The 24,098-nt window shown below is 42.3% G+C and overlaps 1 protein-coding gene and 1 long non-coding RNA gene across 4 annotated transcripts; one reads left to right on the top strand and one right to left on the bottom strand.

Annotated features, from left to right (window-relative positions):
• Positions 1-4,894: 4,894 nt before the first annotated feature.
• Positions 4,895-23,860, bottom strand: LOC1272489 (phospholipase D2). Of its 3 annotated transcripts, none has more exons than XM_061659249.1 (9): positions 23,280-23,860; positions 10,595-11,097; positions 10,333-10,522; positions 10,082-10,264; positions 9,226-10,005; positions 6,922-7,825; positions 6,286-6,856; positions 5,971-6,211; positions 4,895-5,905 (listed from the first exon to the last, which is right to left on the bottom strand). In XM_061659249.1, exons 2-9 carry the CDS (start codon positions 11,095-11,097, stop codon positions 5,465-5,467), a joined length of 3,813 nt encoding a protein of 1,270 aa, XP_061515233.1. In that variant the 5' UTR covers positions 23,280-23,860; the 3' UTR covers positions 4,895-5,464. The 3 variants fall into 3 exon arrangements, with proteins under 3 accessions (XP_061515233.1, XP_061515231.1, XP_061515232.1); XM_061659247.1 differs by lacking the exon at positions 23,280-23,860 and adding an exon at positions 14,973-14,997 and having other exon boundaries at positions 10,595-11,102; XM_061659248.1 differs by lacking the exon at positions 23,280-23,860 and adding an exon at positions 12,619-14,945 and having other exon boundaries at positions 10,595-11,102.
• LOC133393606 (uncharacterized) lies at positions 22,021-22,865 on the top strand. Its single transcript, XR_009766276.1, has 2 exons — positions 22,021-22,137; positions 22,191-22,865. It is a non-coding gene; the product is annotated as an uncharacterized LOC133393606 (long non-coding RNA).
• Positions 23,861-24,098: the final 238 nt, after the last annotated feature.

Raw genomic sequence — 24,098 nt, 5'->3', positions numbered from 1 at the left:
CTCATTCTTGTTTTTACGAGTTTGGCGATTCAACACTGTTGCTTTTTACGATTAGAATGACAATTGTCAAAGTGCATGTTCGTAAGGAATCAGTTTTCAATTTGCCTGAAATGGTATTACTTATTCGAAAAAAAAAAAATTTATAATGTAATAATTTTAGCACACAAAAAATCTTACTTCTGGCCCGCGGTTCTCGATCATTAAGTAAATTTGGCCCTTTACCTCAAAAGTGTGCAGGCCGCTGCTTTAAAACGTTTATCTTTTATTTTTTTGTTTTCACACGATTTTTTATTGAACCAACGTTCTCAAATGCACCTTACGCTCTAGATTTGGCGCAATGTATTTGAAATGACCCAAGTAACCATGTTTAGAAAACCATAAATGTTACGTTACGGTACCATGGATGGCGATACGTGTAGTAGGATGAATCTAATTAACAAAATATCAAATGTAGTTAGATAATAAATACTTAAAAAAGAAATTAAAACACGTTTTTATTGCACTAATACCAAAAAAATAGCCCTAAAAAAGGGGTTTTAAATTTTTTATTTTATTTTATTAACACACCTAAATACAATGAAGCAGATAAGATTTTGTATGCACTTGATTATGCATGTCAAGGATGCAGCTGGATCTTAACATATTAATGCTTTCTAGTTTGCATAATTTTTCAATAGGTTCTTCAATAGGTAACCGTAGCTGATAGTTCAACTAATAAGCACGCGCATTACGCGAATAAACGTGAGTTACTGAATTCGGACTTCATAAGGAAAAAACAATAAAATTAAATAAATAAAATAAACTAAATAAATTTACTTTAAAATCATTAAAAAACAATGACTAGAGTAGAAAATAGAACTATTTGCAAATTAGCATGAGTGTAAAACAACATAACAACAATAAATAGAAACATGGAATCCATTAAGAAACTTGCAACACAAGAATAGAAATTTACCGTTTATTACGACCCGTCGTGTATAAGGAAGAATTTTTCAAAATCTCTGAAAAAAATTATAATTAATTAAAATGATCAAATATTCACAAAATTGTTGTTATTAATGATTTGCATAACATTTCACAGAAATGCTCAACCATGTCATCCTCTTTGATGTTTCAAACGAATTATCAATTCGGTCATCCTCATCATTACTATCTACATCAATTGCACTGCATTACATTTCAAAAGTTACTACAGTGTATAACAACGCTCTCGATCTGATTTTGGTCTTTTTTTACCTAAAACCTAAACCCTTTTTTTACCTAAACGCTTAAATACGGTATTTGTTTTTGATAGACAATTTTACGGATATGAAAACACGAATTATTGTCATGAGCACATGATCTTAATAGGTTACTCTACACGTTTATATTAAGCTGATTTCTTTGGCGAGAATTTTTTATTTTTCCCAGGACAGTCGTTAATGAATCTCAAGAAAAGCCAACGATGAACCTATACCAAAATTTGCGTTAGCAGAGGTTAGTTAAACGCCGATGAATATTTTGAAGTACAGCATACATTGTACTCTAAGATGCAGTCTTTTCAAGATTTATTGTTTCTTTAAGATGAACATTTTGAAGGTCCCGTCATATTCCGTACAGTTTGTGTTTCTTCAAGATGAATGTCTCCCTAAGGCAAATGTTCTTCAAGCTACATATGCGATTTTGTAGTCGAAATTCTCTAAGATGAATGTTTGGAATCGTCAAAGGATGCCATGTTTTTCCCGCGTTGGCTGGGATAGTTCATAGCAACACCTTAATTCGTTTTCCTCATCATGAATATCTCTCTAAGCTGAAGATTCACCTCAAAGAGATTTCACTGTACATGGAAGATTTCTGTTTGTGGTCTTCTTCTATTTGGCGTAACGTCCTACGCGGACATGCCGGCCTATACAGGCTTTCGAGAATTAATTCATTACAACGTAGCCGGATAGTCAAATCCTTCATACGGGGGGACGGACCATTCTAGGATTGAACCCATGAACTCATGACGGGTATGTTATTGAGTCGTTCGAGTTGACGACTGTACCACGGGACCGCCCCAGCTGTTCTGTTTGTGGTATGATACCATTTGAATATTTTTATTTACATGTTATTTAAAACATTCATTGTGCTACGAATAAACCTATTTGAGAAAAGACAACATGTTCAGCAAACATCGAAAAACAACTCTGGGCGATGATTTTGTGGACGATGATATATGCTAGTGCCATCTATAGGTCAGACTATGTACTAGATATAACTAGCGAAGAAACGAACCCTATTCTTTATCGGCAATAGCTGGCGCTAGCAGTCCACATAACAAAATCGAGCTCTTTTCGAGCTCATAAACTGCCCGATTTTGTTCGTCTGCTGCGAAAGAGCGATTTTTGAATGCTCACTGTCTCAGCAGTACTCTGCTGAATTTTTAGAGTAGCAATGACTCATAGCATAGTACTTACTAATTACTAAATCATCCTCACCATATTATTTTTTGGTAAATACTTTGCTCACATTACTATAACCGCGCGGCTACATGAGATGAAATATACAGCGAAATGAACTACAGTCAGTCCAAAAAGTATTCGTCTAGCTGAATATTTTGCAGAAAAAGGCGAATTATGGCCGCAATAGGCATGGGGCGATAAAAGTAATGATGAGGTTTGCTAAAGAGACCATCAATACACACGTTTTGCTAAAAAATAAGCATTTAAATAGTGCAATAGCAACCAAAATACATAGAAAACTAAAAAAAGTCGCTTGATGGGCGCGCAAAAAGTATTCGTCCATCTAGCTTTTTAATTATTTACGCTGGACAAACACAACAAAGACGTGAATTAAATTTATTATTATCAATTTACTGGTGACTTCCTTCTAAAATAATGCATTTCTGTTGTTTCAATTGCACTTCAAGCGGTCACAGAGGCACTAAAGGCGGGGGAGTTAAATGATTGGAGCATGATGGCGAAAATCGTATCTTTAACTTATGCATAACCTATCCTACCCATTTTTGAAGGTTACAAAATGTGTGGGAGACCTCGTTCCTTCATTTGATCGGAGTTTGGCCATTTTTCTGACACTAATTGTGTGACAAACTGCCATGTAAGCAGCCATCCTTGACGGTTAATCTAACGAAAGATGCGGTTTAATGTCCGAAAAATCAAATTTTACGAAAGAATCAGGGCATTTTGTGATGGCCAATAGGGTCAGGAGAATAGATGGGTCACGTTTGGTTGATGGGTCATGCTGCATTTCATCGTAGCTGGTCATGTAATAGCTTGAATGAGTGAGTTGTTACAAACATGTTTTGTTTGAATAATAATATACACAGAAAGTGGTCAAATCTGTTAAGTTGCATCAAATAATTCAGGAATTTGTTTCAAATTAGACTCTACTAGCATATTAAAACATGTTTAAATCGCCAAAGTCATTCGAGCGACGTCTACTATAGCGAAAACAGTCTACTAAGATCCAACATCAAAATCTCGTGTAACGGTAGCACCATGGTGTCATTTTACCAGGGCACATGGAGGAAAGGTGAGCTAGAAAAATGATTCAAATTGATAGGAGACGAGATGGAGAAATATATTAATGGAGTTTTTAAGTACTTTGGGTGCCAGTTCTGAGAAATTGTACTTAAAATGTATCACATGTGTCAGAACAGTCGAGCTGGAGAACAAACAGGGCATTGTCATTTGCCCAAAACGCCAAACCAGCTGAAACCAAACTGATGAAAATGATTTAGTAGACTCTCAATATGATATCAGTTGCCATTTTCAAGGGAACTTGGCCACGTAGTCCGGAAATGCAATATTTCTATCAGAGGATAATTGTAACAAGTCTTGTAGGATGAGTGGATCAAAAATACGCCTTTTTAAAGGTTCAAATGAGTTCTTGAATTGTGCAAGTAGTCACCAATAGTCATAAATGCAATAAGAAACAAGATCAGGAATTTTTTTGATTCCATAACCTTTGTTTTTATACGCATTTTATGCCAAAAGTCTGATAGACGAATACTTTTTGCGCGCCCATCAAACGACTTTTTTTAGTTTTTTAAATAATTTAGTTGTTATTGCTCTATTTTAATGCTTATTTTTTAGCAAAACGTGTGTATTGATAGTCCCTTTATCAAACCTCATCATTACTTTTACCACCCCATGCCTATTGCGGCCATAGCTCCCCTTTTTCTGCAAAATATTCAGCTAGACGAATACTTTTTGGACTGACTGTATTTAACAGGTGAAATATCTAACAGGTACAGCTAAAAGGTTGGGGGAGACACAACATCCGCTTTCGAAATTTACTTAAAAATAATATCTTCTTACAGGGTTTCCCACGATTTATTGGTCAGTTCCCATGATTTTTTGGTGCGTTCCCACGATTTTTTGGTCGTATCCCATAGATTTTTGGTTCGTTCCCATAATTTATTGGTATTTTCCGATTGGATATCAATACAATTGGACCAAAAAATTCTGGGAAACGACCAAAAAATCGTGGGAACGCACCAAAAAAAAATATGGGAACCCACCCAAAATTGACGGGAACTATCCAATAAATCGTTGAAACCCTGTAAGCAGAACATTCTCTAATTGGAATAAATAATGAATTGTTGACTCAAAATTTACAAAGTACTCGATATTGAAGTTATTCAATGGATTTAGTTACGATTTTGTGCACGTTATTTGTTAACATTGCACATCAGCTGGTTGCTGTGATGCTTCATCCGTCAGATATTTCGCCTGTCAAATAGTTCATTTCGCTGTATATTTCACCTCATGTGGCCTCGCGGTAAGATAGGACAACATTCTTCGCTGTACCAGTCGCAGCCACAGTGCAATTATTTCACTTGCTTCCTAAAATAAACAAACATAATGTTAATTTAACATTAATTCGGATCCATCAGCGCTGGTTTACTCCATTTTGATTAAAATTTAAATATTTTTATTTTCGGTTTTGAACCTAGTTTCTGTATAATCTTTGTTATATGATTCAATCTGTCTTTCACTCCGTGTAAATTTATGCTTTTTTTCTGTCTCCAGACCTCCATCTTTTAATTGCACTTGAACAGTTTGAGCCCCATGTGTGCTTCGGATACTACCAGAAAGAACAATTTAATGTGTATACTGTGTAGTTTGTAGAGGAGCATACACCCGCTTTTCTTACATGCTAATTGTACGCTCTTGAGCGTGTCCTGCACACATAAAATCTACCCTACGCTGAGGATGTTTGTTTCGTGAATAATTCGTAAAAAAATAGTCCGTTTGTTCACATAGTTTGTTAATACGTAATACGAGGGCACATAAATAGCAAATAAAAAATTAACACATAAAACAAAAAGTCGTTCAGGTTGGCTGTCCCCCATGAAGTCAGCACGTTGTGATGGTTAGAAGGAATGGATAGAAGGTACACTAAATAGAACAATGGGTAGACTGAAGAAACAATGGAGATGAACTCACACACACAACACACACACACACACACGCCCGGGTTATGTCCACATGTAAGTGGGCATGATGCCTTCCTTGCTCGTGTTGGGCGGTGTAAGTATCTCGTTGCAGAGAAACTTCAGCGGCAGATCCACCAGATAGCCTTCGATCCGTTCGACGGCCTGCTGTATACCTTCCGGATTGGACTGTAGCAGGCTCTTGTCCTCGAGAAACCGTTTCATCATTGCGAACGACTGCACATTGTCGGACGGGATGCAGCGGAACACTTCATCGTAGATGAGCGTGTTGCGGCGCGACGTCCTTCGCCAGACGTCATTCCAGAAGGTGTGAATTACCGGATCCGTCACGTCCACTGGGGCCCGTTTCGGGTCCGGTTCCAGCAGTCCGAGATGCTCGCGGAACAGAAACTTGCGCAGCTTGCCGGCGTATACGCCGCACGGGTACGATTCACCGTTCATGCGACCCTCTTCGAAAGATTCATCCTGTGAAAAGAGAATGAAAAGTAATTTAGAACCTGCCATTGGGTAGTAAAGCAGCGATTGCTTACCGTTATCATAACACAAACTTCCGAGTCTCGTTTGCCCAGCAGCGAACGATCGTTGATGTTGGCCGATCCACAGATCACAACTTTGTCATCCGCAATCAGCAGCTTGGAATGGACGTAGATCAGCTCCGTCACGGGCATCCCGTTCAGTGTCGAGTTGGTCCGCAGACTGTGGAATGATATGTAATCACACGGTTTCTGGATGCCGGCCGCTCGTAACCGCTCGAGGAGAGATGATTTTCCTCTTTAAAACATACAAAAAAGCAAAATAAAGTGAGTAACCATAAAGCGTTTAATCCAACCTGTGATGGTTCCTACCTCGATATCGATGCATAGTTCCAGTGGGTAATCGCTCGCAACGAGATTCCCGACGATCCGCCCACATCGCCCTCGAACCCGGGCAGCAGCGGCATCACGACGTACACCCGGAACACCTTCTTCTCCCGGTGGGCCCGCACGATGCGCTTGAACAGGTACTCCGATATTTGGTTCTTCACCACGCTGTTGCCCAGCTCCATGCTGATGAAGAACTGGTTCTCGATGTAGATGTAATGCTGCGCCTTGGAAATCGTCTGCACGTACGCCTCGTGGATGCTCTGCTCCACGTAGTCCGGCTCGATGAAGCCACAGTTCCAGCTGGACGCACTGCGCAACACCTGGCAGGTGACGTGGTGCAGCGGAACGTTCAGAAACTTACTATCTATGCGGATGTCATTGTAGCTCTTTGGCAGCAGGTACGGAAAGTTGGCATTTTCACGGCACTTCTCCAGCTTGACCGCGTTCCATCGTTCGATAAAGTGGCGGGCAACGTCCCGTGCCGCTTGTCCCAGCACGACGGTTGCAACGTCATGCCATGGCATACGTACCGTCGTTGTCCGGTCGACCAAATCTGCAATCACATTCCCGACGGTTAGTACTGTACCACGCAACCTTGCACAATAGCCCGGAACTTACCCGCATACGGTGAATCGAGATTGGTAAAGTCCTTCACGATGAAGTTAATGTAATCTTTCCCAATCCACAGCTTTGCCTGCCCATCCAGCTCGAAGATGGTCGCGTTCTTAAACGGTTGCGGGCTGGCTAGATCGCCCATCGGTGCACCCTTCTCCCCACCGTACAACTGCTTCTTGCGGCGTTCCTCCTCGGACAGATAGATCGGACTGCCGACGTTACTCTTGACCCCACTGCCTCCGCCCGTTGCTCCGCCCGAGGCAAGCGCATCGGTACCTTGCGGATGGTCCAGGTGCTCCGACAGCGTGATACGATTCTTCAGATCGCGTCCCATATCCTTAATCATGCCCATAATGTTACGCCGTTCCATTTCCGGTGTGTTCTGTTTAATGTTTTCCGGCAGTTCGTCTCTTTCCTCCAGCGGTAGCTGATCGGTTAGTGCGAGGGCAGCTGCCTGCAGCACCCTATCCGGTGGGTCACCCATCGCTCCCGGGGCTTCCGGATTCTTTTCGGCCGGATTCTTTTGCTTCCCATTCGTGGCAACAGGCTCTTTGGCGGCAGGTTGAGTAGTATCGGCGCGCTTTACCGCCACGGACGTCGGTGCCTGCCGATCGACTGCCGTGGCAATGGCAATGTTTTTGCTTGATTTGAGCAAATTCGCCACCGACCCGTTCTCGTCCAGCTCGACCACGGTCGACGGTTTGCGGGTGGTCGTATTGTTGGCGGAACTGTTCGTCGACGACGAGATGCTGCCGAGATCGGTTAGCCGATGTTGATAGTCGTCCCAGCGACCGTAGCACAAATCGATACCACCAACAAAGGCGTACGTTTGATCGATGATCACCAGCTTCTCGTGATGGGCCCAGAACAGAATGCCAGCTCTAGCGTGATCGGGATGGCGCATGACCTGTGCGGATTGAGAGATGCAAAAACATGATTCAGTAAAAGTTCGTTGAATGAAACTAGATTATGTGATAGATCTTCTAGCCATTGAACTGTTTATGTTGCCACGGAAAGCTCAGTACTTAAAAGTTCTAAATTATTGGCAAACAATTAACAAAATTGAGAAAATGAGTAACATCCACGTAATTTCACTTATTCTCAAACGAACAAACGAAATTGATTTTAGAAAAAGTCTTCATCCTGAGCCGTAAGACGCCCCATATTCTCAAAGATAGTGATTATGTTAGGCCTTCTTCCTTGGAAAGGCCTTCTTCCTTGGATGGAAAAGTTTAATAAAATACCTAAATGTAGTTGAAAACGCCCAAGCCAGAGCAAGCGCAGCAGTCAAGTGGTAGCAAAGTACTTGAATAAGAGGACATTGTTGTCCAAAAAGAGTCTATTTGGGATCGATTGTGTTTGATAAACTGTTATCTTATCTATCTGATTGTTTGATCATTCAGAAAAGCTTCTTGCTCATCCTTTCTTCTTTTAAAACACCTTTTTGACATAAAGCTTTGACCCTAGATAGCTCAATTCTGGGACGACTTCAAAAGCGTGTTCACCTATCACGCCGTCACGCCTACGTAAGTTTGGATTTGTTATTGGTAGGATCGCTGATGTTGCCAATACGCAATAGGCGGTTCTCTGCAGCAGCGGATCTAACGGTAGGCGGCTAGGCGATCGCCTGGGGCTCAGTCAATGTAGGGACCCCGTAAATCTGTAGTCTATAGTATGCAGTATGTATAAAAGTTGACAGAGTACTAGGTACTAAGGCCCCGAGACTGACGAAACATTAGCACCCCTCTCTCTACCCCCCCCCCCCCCTCGCTCATCATCTACAGTGGTCCATCTATGCCAGGATCTGGGTTGACTTATAGAAGATGGTTCCCGTGGAAGTCTTCACCCTAGAGTCACGGATGGCCCTCTCTAGCGTCAAGTTAAATAGGAGACAAGCAAGTCCATCTCCCTGGTGCAGTCCTTTAGAGGTAGCAAAAGGCCTTGAAAGTTTTCCATCTACCTTTACCTGGCAAGTGACGTTGGTCATAGTCATTCTAACTTGCCATATCAGTTTGGCCGGGATTCCAAAAGAGCTATTAGTGTCGTATAATTTTACCCTGACTATGTAGCATTAAAGTCGATGAAGAGATGGTTAGTGTCGTGTCTGTATTCTACCATCTTGTCCAAGATCTACCGCATCCTGTTGATCTAATCAGTAATTGATTTTCCGTTTCGGAATCCTCTTTGAAAGTTTCCGACTATCTCTTTGACGTGATGGACAAGACGATTCTGAAGGATCCTGAATCAATCCTCACACTTTCATTAAATGTTTAATGTCATGTCGTCCGGAAGTGTGTGTGTCCTTACCTTAATATTCTCGTGCTGCTCCACCAGCTTCGCCTTGCTGTAGTAGCTGTTAATGCCCAGCGCAAAGTCCAGCTCCTTGAACAGCAACACGAAGATCTTAATGCCCTGCTCCGCCTTGCGCTTCAAAATCTTATCCAACCGCCAGTAATCGCCATCGATCGCCGGCCGCTTCATGTAAATCTCCGGACTGAGCATCCAATCGGTGATAAAGATTTCCTCCGTCGCTCCCTCAAGCGCATCGGCCACCGCACTCATATACCCGGCACCGTCCACAAACCAGCCCGCCTGCACTCCCGGTCGGGACGGCGCAAACGATTGGTGCGGATTCGGCAGCGTAAAATCGCGTGCACTCTCGTTCGCCACCCGCTTCATGTGCGTCATCCACTCCTTCGCGATTCGGCGCGTCGGATACTTGATGACGAGATAGCGCGAGTTCGTCGCTATCTGCAGCCCGTTGCGCATGCCCGTACTGTACATGCCGGACGATATGTCGAACCCCTGATCAAACAGCACGACACACCGCAGCACGCCGTCCTTCGGGCGGTAGTAGCCGAAGCAGGTTTCCTTCACGAAGAACCACCGATTGCGCCACTTGCTCCAGAGCACGTCCGTGCAGAAGTAGCTGCACCGCACGCAGCACCCACCGGCAAGGCAGCCGCAAAAATTGCACCCCGACTGGCCGGGACGGGTGGAACCGGTGCGTTTCTTTATGGGGCCCTCCTTTCCTTTCTCTCCCAGCGCAGAGATGAACGAGATGTGCGATACCTCCAGGAAGTTGATCTTAAAAACACGAGCAGGAGAGATTGATCGATTAATTGAAAAGAAAATCCAATAGGAACGTGGCAGCATCACTTACCGTTCCGTGAAAGTTCCGATACAGCGATATGTTAAGTAGATTGTACAGGTACTCCTCCAGCTGCTTGATCCGCTGCGGGATGGCATCGAACGAGACGAGCGAGTCCGGCTTGAGCGGAAATCGTGGCAATGCACTTTTCTTGATCTTTTTCAACGGTTTACCCAGCTTCTGTTGCATGGCGGGCTGGAAAAGAGTGTTCGAACAGTTGAGTACATTGGATTTTGTAGCTTACCGGCCAACATTCTACTCACCGATGCCGTTGCCTGATGTACGGTGTGCATGTTCCGGAAGCTATCCCGCCGTTCCTTGTGACTCTTCGTCGGGAAGGGTATGTGCAGCGAGGCCCGATACGTCGTCAGCTGTTGATGCAGATTTCTGAAGTGATTGTAGCGCTTCTGAATCGTCCACGAAAACGGCCCATGGGTGAGCTTCACTGTGTACCTTGGAATGGAAATGGATAATTTCGTAAAACAACCATAAAACGCACACACACACACTTTTCGAAACACTTACAAGTTCGGATTAAGCACGTGTGACGTCAAGCTGCGCTCGTAGTCAATGATTTCCACAATAATTTCCAGCCCCGGTATGAAGATGTGCCGCCGCATCGAGTCAAACTTGACCGGCGTATTGTACACGTAGCTGTACGGGATCTCGGACGCGGGGCTCACACTGTCCGCATCGCTTTCCCGTATCACCAGCACCGGATTGTTGCCACCGATCGACAGGTACGTCACCGAGTCCGGTGCATCCAGATTTTCGTCGTACTCTTCCGGCTCGCTGCGAATTGAGTAGCAGGCCAGGCTGGCATCGTGATGTCCTGCGGAACCGGCTCCGGCACCACCACCTGCTCCACCATCACCGCTCCCACCCGTTGTACCGTTGTAGTACGCACCCCTGCTGTCCGTGCCATGGCATCCTTGCTGATCTAGCTGGGCGGTCAAGTTGGACGACGCCGTGCCAGTATCGTCGCAGTTCAGTGCCGGATTCGAGGTGCCGATTTCGCTCAGCGACATCTGATCTATCCAACACACAGCGACAAGGGGGTGAGGGTCGGTGAGTGAGGGTGGAAAGAGAAGGAAAACAGATGGTTTGTTTAAAATCATGCCAACCGTTCCATTATTGTATCAAGTGCAGCCGATAGTGTTATCGGGCGGCCCGATAAGCCAGATCGGTAGAAATAAAACGCGAGAAAGATAAAGGAATGTTAGCTTCTCGAAATAACCAGCGAAGTTGAGCGTAGGGTCTAGGAGTAGTTAGTTTTCCGGACGGTAACCATAGCAATAAGTAGGTGGTTCCTGAGCAACTCTCTCAGGCAATCACGTGAACCAGGCAGACATCTCTTGAGATGCGTTTGCGTTGGAAACGGTATCACCTTTAATGTCCCAATGTCAATTGCAAACATTCCCAGATGGTGAAATAAAAACACTTTTTTTAACAATATCACATTTGCCATAAGGCCACTCTCAAAGCACTCCAGACACTTTCACACGTCAGAAAATGCCTTTTTACACGCCTTCAAACTACTACCTTCAAATCACATTTCTTACCACTAACAAGATGCTCGAATTCGTCAGCCATGATTGGTCACCGAATTCACTTTTATCGCACAGAAACAAAAAACGCAAACCTGCGCTCGCAAGCACCTGCCGACAGCAACCTGTTTCACATCGCTTCAGAACGATTTTTGGCAGCACACTAGCCCACGGTACACGCTCGAACCCTTCGGGGCCGTTTCCTGTACACTTCACACCCCACCCAGCGTGAATCAGCGTCGATTTCGAATCTTATCGCAGATTACCCGCCACATTATCGGTCACCACTTGCCGTCGCCGGCCAACATCACGCAGCACGCTTCAATGCGCCCGTTACCGCAAAAGCGAGCGAAGTAGACGGAGGTGCACAAGTAGGCGCGGCGTTGGGAAAGGTTGCATAAATACGGAAGGCATAAAACTTATTACATCCGGTAAGGCACACACACACACACGCACATGGACACACACACACACGCTCGTACACAGTTTTGCACTTGTTCTCGACAACTGTTTTACAAGTGGTTTCGTCAATGGTGGTGAAGTTTTTTGGGGATTTTAGTACAACGCATTGTCTTCACCGTGGTGTGGAGTGATGAGGGAAGGGGAGGGGGGGCGGAGTGGTGAATGATAAGAAACGTTGATAGTAGATACTGAGGACGTACAGCACGATACACATCACGCAGACGGTATCGCAATCGGTAAGGGTTGGGTTGGGTATGATGATGATGATGATAGGCAGTGCCGATTAGATATCATGCCCTTAACACAAGCACGATCAGTGGGGGAGGGGGGTTGGGTTACTAACACTAGAAAAAGGAATTTAAAAAAAATCCCCGAGAAACCAATTATTGAGGTCAGAGGCATTTTGCCAACTCGATGTAGAACGGGAACATGTATCAAACCAATATCGCCATTAACGTTCCTGCCCAATTCCTTCCAAGCCGCATCTTTACAGTAGGTAACGCAAATGAATCACCCGCTAACTGATTGATCTACACCTACCAATATCGCGAAGCAGCAACGATATGCTGCGGTGAATGGTTTTTCGCTTAAAATTCGCATCCATCTTGTCGCGTGTAGTTGACTACTAATTTCAAGTATCCACACAGAACCAAAACTACCACTATCACTCTTTTCGGCTTGCAACCACGGGTACCACCAGGTTTCGATTTTATGGCATTGCGCACCACTCCTCTATTGGGCAATTGTGTCGCGCACCAATAATGCCGCCGGGTGAATGGGTGCGAACTGACCGCGAACACGTACGATCACACCGGCAGCCAAAATAATATTACTGTCATGATGAAAACAAACGCAAGGCACTCTGCCGCACAACCGCCACAGGTACGAACTGATAAGACACCAGCCTGTGGCCCAGCAGCACATTCACCGTACGGCCGTATTGTGTGCCCATAAAGGCCGGGAGAACGCACACTATAACCCCCTCGAACCCTCTCCCTTCCGTAGGCTTCCACCACCAGTTACGCGCTTATCATAATGACGACCCTTTTTTTTTGCTTGTGCTGCAACGAGCGAGTTAAGGAGCTTTTCAAGTGTAGCGATACCACCATGCGCAATAGAATGCGCACGTGCGCGACACGACTCCTGTAGACTTTGCGCTCTGGTTAAAAACAGTGAAATTAGCACCCAAGTTCAAACTTTGCACGATTGATCGATCGTTGCTCTACAAGCGAACAGTTTTGAGGACGATTTCTGCGTCAAGGTCGTTCTGCAAAAGGGGGGGGGGGTGTTAATTTTGGGGCGACAGTTCCGCGTATCTAAACCTCCTGAAACGCTCTGAACCGTACCGACCGTCTGCTCTGGTTTTGGGTTTGAATTTAGTTCAAGGGAAACGATAGACTACTTTGATGAATCATGTTTGTGGTTGCTTGATAGTTTTTGTTGATCGTGGTGTAGTAAACAATTGTGCGTCACTGTTCGAATTATATGCCACGCAACGAACGCATTGCACCCTTTACTGTTCTTCTCATCTTTTTTTCTTGGGACTATTTTCTTTTTTGTATTATCTTGTATCAATGTTAGTTGTTTGTTTGAAGACAGGAAAAACAAGCAGACAAACCTCGTTGATTTTCCAGGTTCAATCATTCGTTAATTTGTTATCTATCTCAACCAATTCAACGGCAAAGTATATAGGGGATTTACTCAGTACAGAAATGTATGTGAGTGTGTGAGTCCTACACTAATGGATCTCTGATTCCATCGCTGTCACTCAATCGGTCAACCATTATCACATACATATGATCCTTTATCTGTTCCTAGAGCTGGGAGTAACGATCTTCATGGTATTTAAGTGCCTGGTAACGAAGACTAATAGTAGTTTTTATTCTTCTAGATAAGATCATAGAACAGATTAGTTTAAATCGGGTTTTAAATCATAAGTGCGTAGTTCGGTCACAGTATTATCAAAGAGTTATGACATATTGAAATATTCTTATGATATACTACATGTCTCGTCCTATCTTTTTCGTAGTTGTCGGCTTGTGTTCTTCTCTTATTGCACCTTAATTTTCTTTGGTAGAAATTTATTCAACATGTGTATTAAGGTTTACATAGCGGTTAATATTAAAAAATGTAAATCATTCATTTAAATGTTCGATCATTTCACCCAATTTCAATGGTTAAATAAATCAATTAAAACTACACTAAATTTGTGTAGTAAATGTTCATAAGCCGTTATATGGCTGGACATTCCAGGTATACTGAATGTTTAGTGATGGTAGAAACGGTAATTTTTACTGATGTGACTGATGTGAACATTTTTACTGATGTGACTGCTCCAACAACTGTCAAATGTGGAAAACTGCTTATCTCCAAAACCACAGAAGTCGATAATTGTATTAAGTCTGATCATGCGATGAAGCCTACATGATCCGCTGTAGTGCAGCTGTTAAGTGTACGGACTAATATCATGCCCGCATTTAGTTTAAAACTAGCACGTGGAGGTGCAAAAACCTTAGAATGGAAAAAAAACAGAAACAGAAAATGCAGTTTATTTTACACTTTCTTTAAAAACAATTGTACTAAAAAACCGTGTCGTGAAATTGTCAAAACCTTTTATGCATATTTTGCAAGAACAAAAATATACGTAATCTGACATGCAGTTTAACATGCAGCTTGACACCATAGGAGTAAAATAGATTCAGTGAAGGATATTTTTTAGATTGCAGAAGCTTTCGCAATGCAAGCACCTGAACAATATCATCCGACTTAGAATTGAGGTAAACATCTTAGTAGCACACACAACTGCATGAACGAGTAACCAGTGTCGCGATTGAGTGTCGCTGATGCTATCAATCAGAAGTGTAATTTACTACATCAAGAATGACTTCACTCACAGCCTGACATTGCTTGATGACGGCGAACTTGTTCATTACTAAAGAGATAACGAGGGTGCGATACGGTCAGCGTGTTTTGCATTTCGCACTGTTAAGTGCGATGACTCACTAGGGTCGTACCATAAAACGGTACCACTATTTAACTACTAACTATGACACCAACTTAACAAACACATTAAACATTAATAACTCACTGGAAATTGAACACTAAGCAGCGCTGTCTATTCCCGCACACAAGATCAGTGCTCGACAGTCGGTGAACAAATGGCAACGGCAACTAACGAATGAGCTTAGACCAGCAGCTGGCTGGCTCGTCTGCGAGACGTTAACTGATACTGCGCATTTTTATTATCTTGTCTGTCCGTCTTGCAAAGCATCGCAAGCAGTGACTTCTTCCACATCTTAGCGCAATTCAACGCCGTATCTGACACAATCGGCCAGCTATGTTAAGCAAAATAGCAGAAGCTATTGTTGCGTGAAACGGCACCCGCGGCCGATTGTTTGGATGGCAGGAATGTAGCATTCAAAGCTGTTTGGGAATATTGCAAATAAATTAGCCTTTAACAATATGTATCTGACACGTTTACTCATATGTTGCGATTCTATATATATATCGTTAGTTACGATTGTACTGTTTACACATAAACTATTTTCAAAACTTATACAATAAACAGAAAGTTACTGGCTATCACAGATGTTAAGTTAAAAAACCGATAAGCTTTTAATTATATTAAGCAATTCAACATGAATTCTTACATTCTACTCGATTATGCCTCCTTCTCTTCTAATTTGCAAAATAAAATATACAGGACACATTCAATAGTGCGCTATTTAGTCACTATAAAGGTTGTCCTTTATTTAGCCGAGTTTATTTATTTACGAGTTAGCCGGTCTCGTAGTACAGTCGTCAACTTGTACGACTTAACAACATGCCCGTCATGGGTTCAATCCCCAAATAGACCGCGCCGCCATACGTAGGACTGACTATCCTGCTATGGGGGGGAATCAATCAATCGGTTGTTGAGCCAAAAAAGAAGAAGAAGAAAGGTTGTCCTTCACTGAGCCGCCCTACGTATAACACATTTCAAAAAGACAAATCGGAAAGTCATTGAATAATCCGCCCGCCAACAAGAGCCATTTGCACTTTATTATTTTCATTCGTCGTATTGAAACCCATCTGCCACCAAACCTGTGTATTTTTTGTTGATTTTCCTATTGGAATGTTTTGCTGTTTGACTGTTCTTTATTCTATGATTTAATTATTGAACTTAAAATTCCCAGAATGTTGTTAAGTATTGCGTTTTATATCATTGCATTGGTTACCTAATGAAATGGTACTTGATTCTCGAACTGCCTCTACGCCTGTTGAGATCTGTGAGCTATTCTCTGCACATTTTTCCCAAATGTTTGAGCCACCGGTTAGTGACCCTAACCTTATTGAGGGTGGGCTACTCTACACGCCAGAGAACTTAATTAATCTCTCCGATATTTCGGTTAGCTCTGAAACAGTTGTACAGGTGTTATTTGGGTTGAAACGTTCTTTTACTCCTGGTCCAGATGGCATTCCTGCCTCTGTTTTAATAAACTGTAAGGACGTGCTTGCTCCACACCTTGCTAAAATTTTCAACCTTTCACTTTCTCTTGGGGTTTTTCCTGCTCTTTGGAAATCCTGTTGGCTTTTTCCGGTACACAAAAAGGGATGCCGTAGCATTGTTTCTAATTATCGTGGGATAACCCAAACTTGCGCCACAGCCAAAACTTTTGAGCTATGTATCCTTCCAACCATACTTCATAGTTGTAGTTCCGCTATTAGCCCTAAACAGCATGGGTTTATGCCTGGTAGGTCTACTTCAACTAATCTCATGTCTTTTATTTCCAATATTTTTAGATCTTTTGAGGCCGGTACCCAACTTGATGCAATATACACCGACTTTCATGCTGCTTTTGATAGTTTACCTCACTCTTTATTATTAGCTAAATTGTCTAAACTTGGTTTTGGTGATGGCATTATTAGCTGGCTGTCCTCATATTTAAGTAATCGATCATGCAGGGTTAAAACCGGGTCGTACTTATCTGAGGAGTTTTTTTGTACGTCAGGTGTCCCTCAGGGTTGTGTGCTAAGTCCACTTCTGTTTTCTTTGTTCATCAATGATGTTTGTAATGTTTTACCTCCTGATGGTCATCTCCTTTATGCGGATGATATCAAAATCTTTTTACTTGTGTCTTCTTCTTCTGATTGTCTGAGACTTCAGCATTATCTCAATGCTTTTGCTCATTGGTGTTCATCCAATTTACTTCGCCTGTGTCCCGAAAAATGTTCTGTTATTTCTTTCTCTCACTCTCTTTCTCCTATTTTATTTAACTATACTCTCTCTAGCGCTTCCCTCTCTCGTGTTATGTCCATCCGTGACCTTGGTATTATACTTGACTGTCGTCTTAACTTTAAACTGCAGCTTGATGAGGTGCTACTAAAAGCAAATCGAACCCTTGGGTTTATCTTTTCAAGAATTGAAAGCATTCAGCGCCTCTTTACCAGGATTGCCTTTCGTCGTTTGTTCGGTGCTGCCTCACTACCTCCCTATGAAACGCGATTGCAGTTATTCAATCTTCACTCCTTAAGCTTCCGCCGCCAAGTGTTTCAGGCTTGTTTTATTGGTGGCTTATTACTTTCTGCTACTGATGCTCCTGATTTACTCTCGTCCATCTCGCTGTATGTTCCCTCTCGTTCTCTTCGTCCACGTGATCCTCTGTCAATTGAAACACGTCATACTCTTTATACTTTCAATGACCCTCTTCTGTCCTGTTTCAGGTTGTTTAACCACTTTTACTATCTCTTTGATTTCGACTCCTCTCTTAACTCTTTCCGTAACCGTATTTTTTCTTCTAATTCCCTTTAATTATTCTCCTTAGTTTTCTATTACTCTCTTTTTTTTTTGTTTTTGTTAAGTTTATGATAGTCTCTACGCTCTACTCTTGTTTTTTTTTCTTTTCTTTTTTGCTAGGTCAAGACTAGGTTAGTTAGGCTTAGTTTTTCATGAATTATTTTGTTTATTTGTTAGTATTAAATTAGTTTTAAGTCTATTATATTTAGCCTTGAGGGCGGATATTGTATCAAATAAATGAAATGAAATGAAATGAAATAGATTGTTATTCCTCGTCAAAAACATTTTTCAGCTAAAATGTCGAACGGTCAGAAGCGTTGCAAAGGGGTCATCCATAAATAATGTAACATGTTTAGCTAAAAGAAAACAGGATGCTTTAACCACGTGGCTACACGAGGTGAAATATACAGCGAAATTAACTATTTGGCAGGTGAAATATCTGTCAAGTAAAGCTAAGGGGAGGGTTGGGGGATATACAACATCCGATTTAGAAATTCACTGAAAAAATATCTTTTTAAGCAGAACATTCCCCAATTGGAAGAAATGATGAGTTGTTAACTGAAAATTGCCAAAATACTTTATATTGAAGTTATTTAAAGGATTTAGCTACGATTTTGTACACGTTATTTATTTATATTGCACATCAGCTGGTTGTTATGATGCGTTATCTAACAGATATTTAACCTATCAAATAGTTCATTTTGCTGTATATTTCACTTCGAGTAGCCGCGCGGCAAAGATTATATAATAAAATAATTGTATAAAAAAGCAAGGATGATATATTTCTATTAAAATCATGAAGTATGGCTTCAAGTTCAGTGATTAATGTATACCAAATCCTGTTAAAGAAATAATTAAAGATCGAGTATTCTTCTTCTTTTTGGCTCAAAAACCGTTATCGGTCAAGGCCTGCCTGTACCACTACTTGGAGGCATGGTTTTCAGTGACTTATTAATCCCCCCACAGCAGGATAGTCAGTCCTACGTATGGTGGCACGGTCCATTTAGGGCTTGAACCCATGATGGGCATGTTGTTAAGTCGTACGAGTTAACAACTATACTACGACTTACTATACTACCGGTAAAAATCGAGTACAGGCGGTCCCCGAGATACACGGTACCTCTTATACGCGGATTCGGAGATACGCGGTTTTCTAAATTTGACAATTCTTTGAGCAAATTGTACTGATTTGACACATCAATTGCAAATTGCCAAATAATTTCCGTTTTGATCGAATGTTAAAAACTATTTCAAAAGGTTTAAATCTGTTATATTCAGTCAGAATCATATCAAATAATTCATAAAGTGAATAAAACTGCCTCCTACTTGCAAAATTACACGAAAATTAGTGATATTTTAGCTGGAAATCACGAGATTCGACTTACGCGGAAATTCGAGATACGCGGTATTTTGCAGCCGTTTTCGGTCCCCATTAACCGTGTATCTCGGGGACCGCCTGTATTACTAATTTGTTTTGGAGCATTTGTAATACTCATATGTAGCTCATATTTTCTCCTATCGTTTGATTTTACGGTACACGAGTTGATCATTGGTCGTAATTTTATAAATGCATCGAAAATGCAGCCGAAACTCTTGCAAACATTACCGATTTTGTTCTTCAGTTGTTAGACATGCGCAACATGTTAAACATCTATGTTATGTGAAATGGAATATTCAATTTGGGGATGATACAACATCTAAAGTATTTCTGGAAAGATGGACATATTTATGGAGGACCAGGAAGATGGCTGGATGAGCTTCTGATGATGGTGATGGTGAAATCTTTTTGAATTTGCTTTTTGCTATTTCTTTTCAAATCATTTAGAATTGCTGCATCGGACAACTATTCTTAATATAAAACGTTATGGTCGTTCGTTCTTTAGGATCAATTGAATAAGTCGTACAGTTTTGGTTTTGAGGCACTACTCTATTACGTAATTTCGGGAGGGGGGGGGGTTCTTCAAACGTTACAGTTTGTTACACTAGGGAGCGAAGGGGTTGAAAATTTGCAATTTTTGCGTTACGTAATTGATTGATGACTCCTTATCGGAACACTTTTTCGCACATCGTTGAGGACACTCTATAACTATCTTCTTGCAAAAAAATCTGATCGATAGCATTAAACATCGTGGAAAACTATGCATAAATGTAAGAAAAGTTATGAAATTTTTGCGGTCCAACGAGAGTTGAACAGTCTTCATTTCTTAGCAATATGATCACGTAAAATGTCAACATTGGACAATATGGGTTTAAAATGAGCTCGACTTTTTAACCACGGTGCTAAGGCAGGAAACTCTACAATATTCTTAAGGAAAAAATTGCATTGGATCCAATTGGAAATGTGGTATCAGACCGCTTAAGTTATCCCCTCGGTTACCGAGTGTCGTGCATAGCGAAGGACGTAAAACAAGTGAGGTATTTGTTACTTAAAAGAATGCAATTGGGACAGTCCATGCACTGGTCGGGCAAAACTGGGATGGCGTTTAACAAACTGAACAAATTTGATATATCAATTGTCAAATACAATCTATGTTGAAGTTTATCTTAAATTTAAAACAAATTAAAAGGAAAACTGTTTGTATCAAGTTTTTGTTCAACTAATAATTAGAGTTCCTATTTGGAGTTTTTAGCTATTAGCAGCAGCCATCAGAACTTAAGTACAAATAAGCTTACGTTGAATTCGGCTCAAAAGTACTTTTTTCTGAAAGGTTGCAGGGTATACGGCCTGCTTCGTCTTGTGGTCTGTAATAAGGGTAGGTAAACTTCCCAGCCAGAGCTTGGAAATAGGCTGGCACCCCGAATTCGAACCTCTGCATTGCTAACTGCGGAATTTTACTGAGCCTATTTCTTAACGAGTAACGAAGTCCCAAAATAAGCAATGCACTCCAAATTTTATAGGAAGAATCATTATAGGTTAAACTGGAGTTTTAACTTGATTGATTGGCAATTTGTGGGATGTTCTAATCAGGAGCCTACGTGCTCCGTCAGCGTTGGATACATTTTCCTCTACAATTCTCGTTGAAGTTTTATTCACTATTCCAATTGGACTTTTAGTTAAATGGGATTTCTGGTTAATGGGAACATAGATGTAGTGCGTGTTGCCTACGTGTAGGCGTTATTAATTCATTGCCTAACCTGAAGGGTGTGGTAAACCTATTCAATTTGTAATTTAGGGTGTGTTCTGCCTATCTCAAAATCCAACAAAGGTCATGCAATTCATGAATAAAAAAAAATATTATATTTGTTTCATAACGCTGATTTTTTATCATTAGAGACGATTATTCGAAACGACCAATACTTCCAGTTTTACATTTCATTAAAGGATGAGCACTTAAAAACACTCAATTTTAGCGTTCCGTAGCTTAAGAATGGCTCCTTCAATATGTCTGATGCCAAACTTACGCTTGTTTGTACAATATGGGGTTTGAGGGTGGTATATATGGGAACCTATACCATCTCACACTTGCAGGAGCCTTTAAACCAACGTCTTGCCTCCAAAGACACACGTTTGCTTTACAAATACAAATACATAACAGTAACATATACAAAGGCACCCCCCACCCCAGAGTGTGTTGATTTCATAAACAAAACCACAAATAAAAGAAAAATCTCTAACTGCCCTCTATTTCGAGGTCAAAACACTCAACCCCATATGCCCTTCGTTCGTATCTTTTTTTGAAGCGTCATTCCCAATTCCGAAGCACGTTTAGTAAACAAGGAGCTATCAAATACCAATGAAATTTTGAAAGGGCCACAAACAGCTCAACATTCGTTTTTGCATTTTGTGTAGTTTATATGCTTAAAAACTGCCCAATTTCATACCTTGTATCGAAAAACAAAACACAGCTATTTTCGTGTAGCTTCTCAAGGGCATCAAACGTTTTACAAACCTTGAAGGGAAATAGGAGTGTCGTCATAGCAACGAAGGGCAACGCACAGTACACACGCACACAAACACAACAAAAGAAGAATGTCAACAAGACGGCGTCACTTCGGGAATCGTCTACGAGAAGCGTGTTTCAATTGATAGTTCAAACAGGTGATCGATAAATATTGTCTTTTACTTTTACACTGAACCTATTGTGATCGTTTGCCAAAGGGCATTGAGATTTGTGTCTCGTAATTGTACTACAATTAAGTGCTCCAGTTGACAGGCACAATATGACAGTACACCAGCACGCGTTTGAAAGGCGTTGTAAAGCGTTCTCTCTCTCACTTTCAAAGGCAATGCCACAAACACGTGTACGGCGCTAATTATCTAATGCAATACAAGCGCCCTTTAGGTAGACGACTCCTTTGCCCGCATAAGCCACCACCGCAAACTACATTCCAGCAGTTATTTTTACCCATAGCTTCCTACACCCGAGGGGTCCCTTCGAACCCCCATTTTGTAAAACGAGTAGGAAATGATCGCAAAGGGGAAGCTTCCAGTATTAAAATACCCCCCCACACGCCACAGACCCAACGAAGCAAACGATCGCGCAAAAACAGCACACACGTGCGGCGGGCGCTCCCACCCTGCGGCGCTCTGATTGGAGAAGACAACAAAACAACGCTCCAGTGAAGCCACGGATTTCTGGTCGGAGAGTTGACGTAAGACACCGGAACAACAATAACAATCTAAATAAAGCGCGTCATGTACAACTGTACGTGTTCTTTGGGCGATTTACCGTGTCAACAAAAGGGTGTACAATTTGCAACGGGACACAGTCACACACACACACACAAACACACAGAGACACTCGCGTACCAACCCTTCCAGTTGCGGTAATTTTGCACCAATCTACCCAGTTACGGGGTTGGAGAAAGTGAAACGAAGATAAAAACAATTGCAATGCACGGAAGACACATTGATAAGCGTGTGTGGTGAACGATCTTCAGGCTGAGCTTCTATCTCTCCGTGATTCAGGTGGCCTGCCTCTAAGCCTGCTACAATTCAAGACGCACACACACACATAAACATAAGCACGACCGCAGCAGCCGTCGCTGATGGAAGGAGAGTCTGAGGTCACTATAGTGAATGCCACAACCAAAGATCACTGGAATTGTGACACATGATCGGTATCAGCTGCGGAGAGGCCTGTTCGTGCATGGTCCACATTTGCCTATGCTTGGCCAAATTCACAACGGGGCGTTTACCAAATTCCAACAAGCAATAATCGAAAAGAAAAACGGGTTTCGCGGCTTGATGACGTATTGCAAAACACACGCGAAAATGAAAATCGTTTACCGATACTTCCACAGAATGAGCCACACACATTACACACTGGCTGATTGATTGGTTATGGTTTTTCTTTTTGGGGGGCCTTGCCAGTGCCTTCCACAGCCACCTCAGCCAATCGACACGTTTCACATTTCCATCTCACACACCGTGATCGTGCATCAAATTTTGCATGGGTTTGGGTTTCAAGCTGTTGCAACTTACTTTTAGGCCTTTGCTACTTCACTACACTGACCGATAGAGAGAAAGACACTGGTTTCGCAAATCACCCGCAGCTATTGCACATCACAACAACAAAAAGGATCGCTGTCGCGGTGTCGTACTCCGTTAGCTTCAAGCGCCGCAAAATCCACAACACACGCACGTCCGAGAAATTTCGCTGCCGAGCGACGTCTAATCGTGCGAAATGGAATTAACGTACGCGGACCCGTGCAGCCACCCTCTCTTGGGAGCGGGAGAGAACCCATTCGCGATCGACGCGGTATTACGCGTGTGAGTGTGTGTGCTATTCGTTCATGGATTTGCGGACCCATCAACGTCTTAGCCGACCGAACAACACAACACGGCCCGCGCGCGCACAAGGAACAAATGCTTTGCTCTCGGGAATAATGCTGCTCCATTCATCTCTCCGGTGCTTCCGCGGGTGCCGTTGCCATAACTGCCACAGACAGTTTTGACACACTGGTTTCTGGGGGTGTGTTTGTGGATTGCTCCAGCGAAAGGGTCGCCAAACGCTGTTGGCGGAAGACAAATAAAGGAAGAAGAGCAAGCAGATCACACTACTACGCGTCCCATGAATAATCATGTGTGCTTGTTTGTTTTGTTTTGCTTTGTCTAGACAACTAGTGTTGGACGTTCCTGTTCGAACTTGGCAGAAGTAGTTCCGATTCTTTTGCACTCCGCTCCGATTCGATCAACTCCGATCAAGTTCGTTCCGATCCTAAAGGCTTCAGTTTAGAATAGGGATGTGTCATACAAAATGATTCGTGTAAAAAACCAAGAGCCGGGTACGTGTTGTCAATT

This window comes from Anopheles gambiae, chromosome 3 (assembly GCF_943734735.2).
Source record: "Anopheles gambiae chromosome 3, idAnoGambNW_F1_1, whole genome shotgun sequence".
NCBI classification, from domain to species: domain Eukaryota; kingdom Metazoa; phylum Arthropoda; class Insecta; order Diptera; family Culicidae; genus Anopheles; species Anopheles gambiae.
Note: the sequence above shows the minus strand (reverse complement) of the source record. Positions and strands in the feature narration are given on the sequence as shown.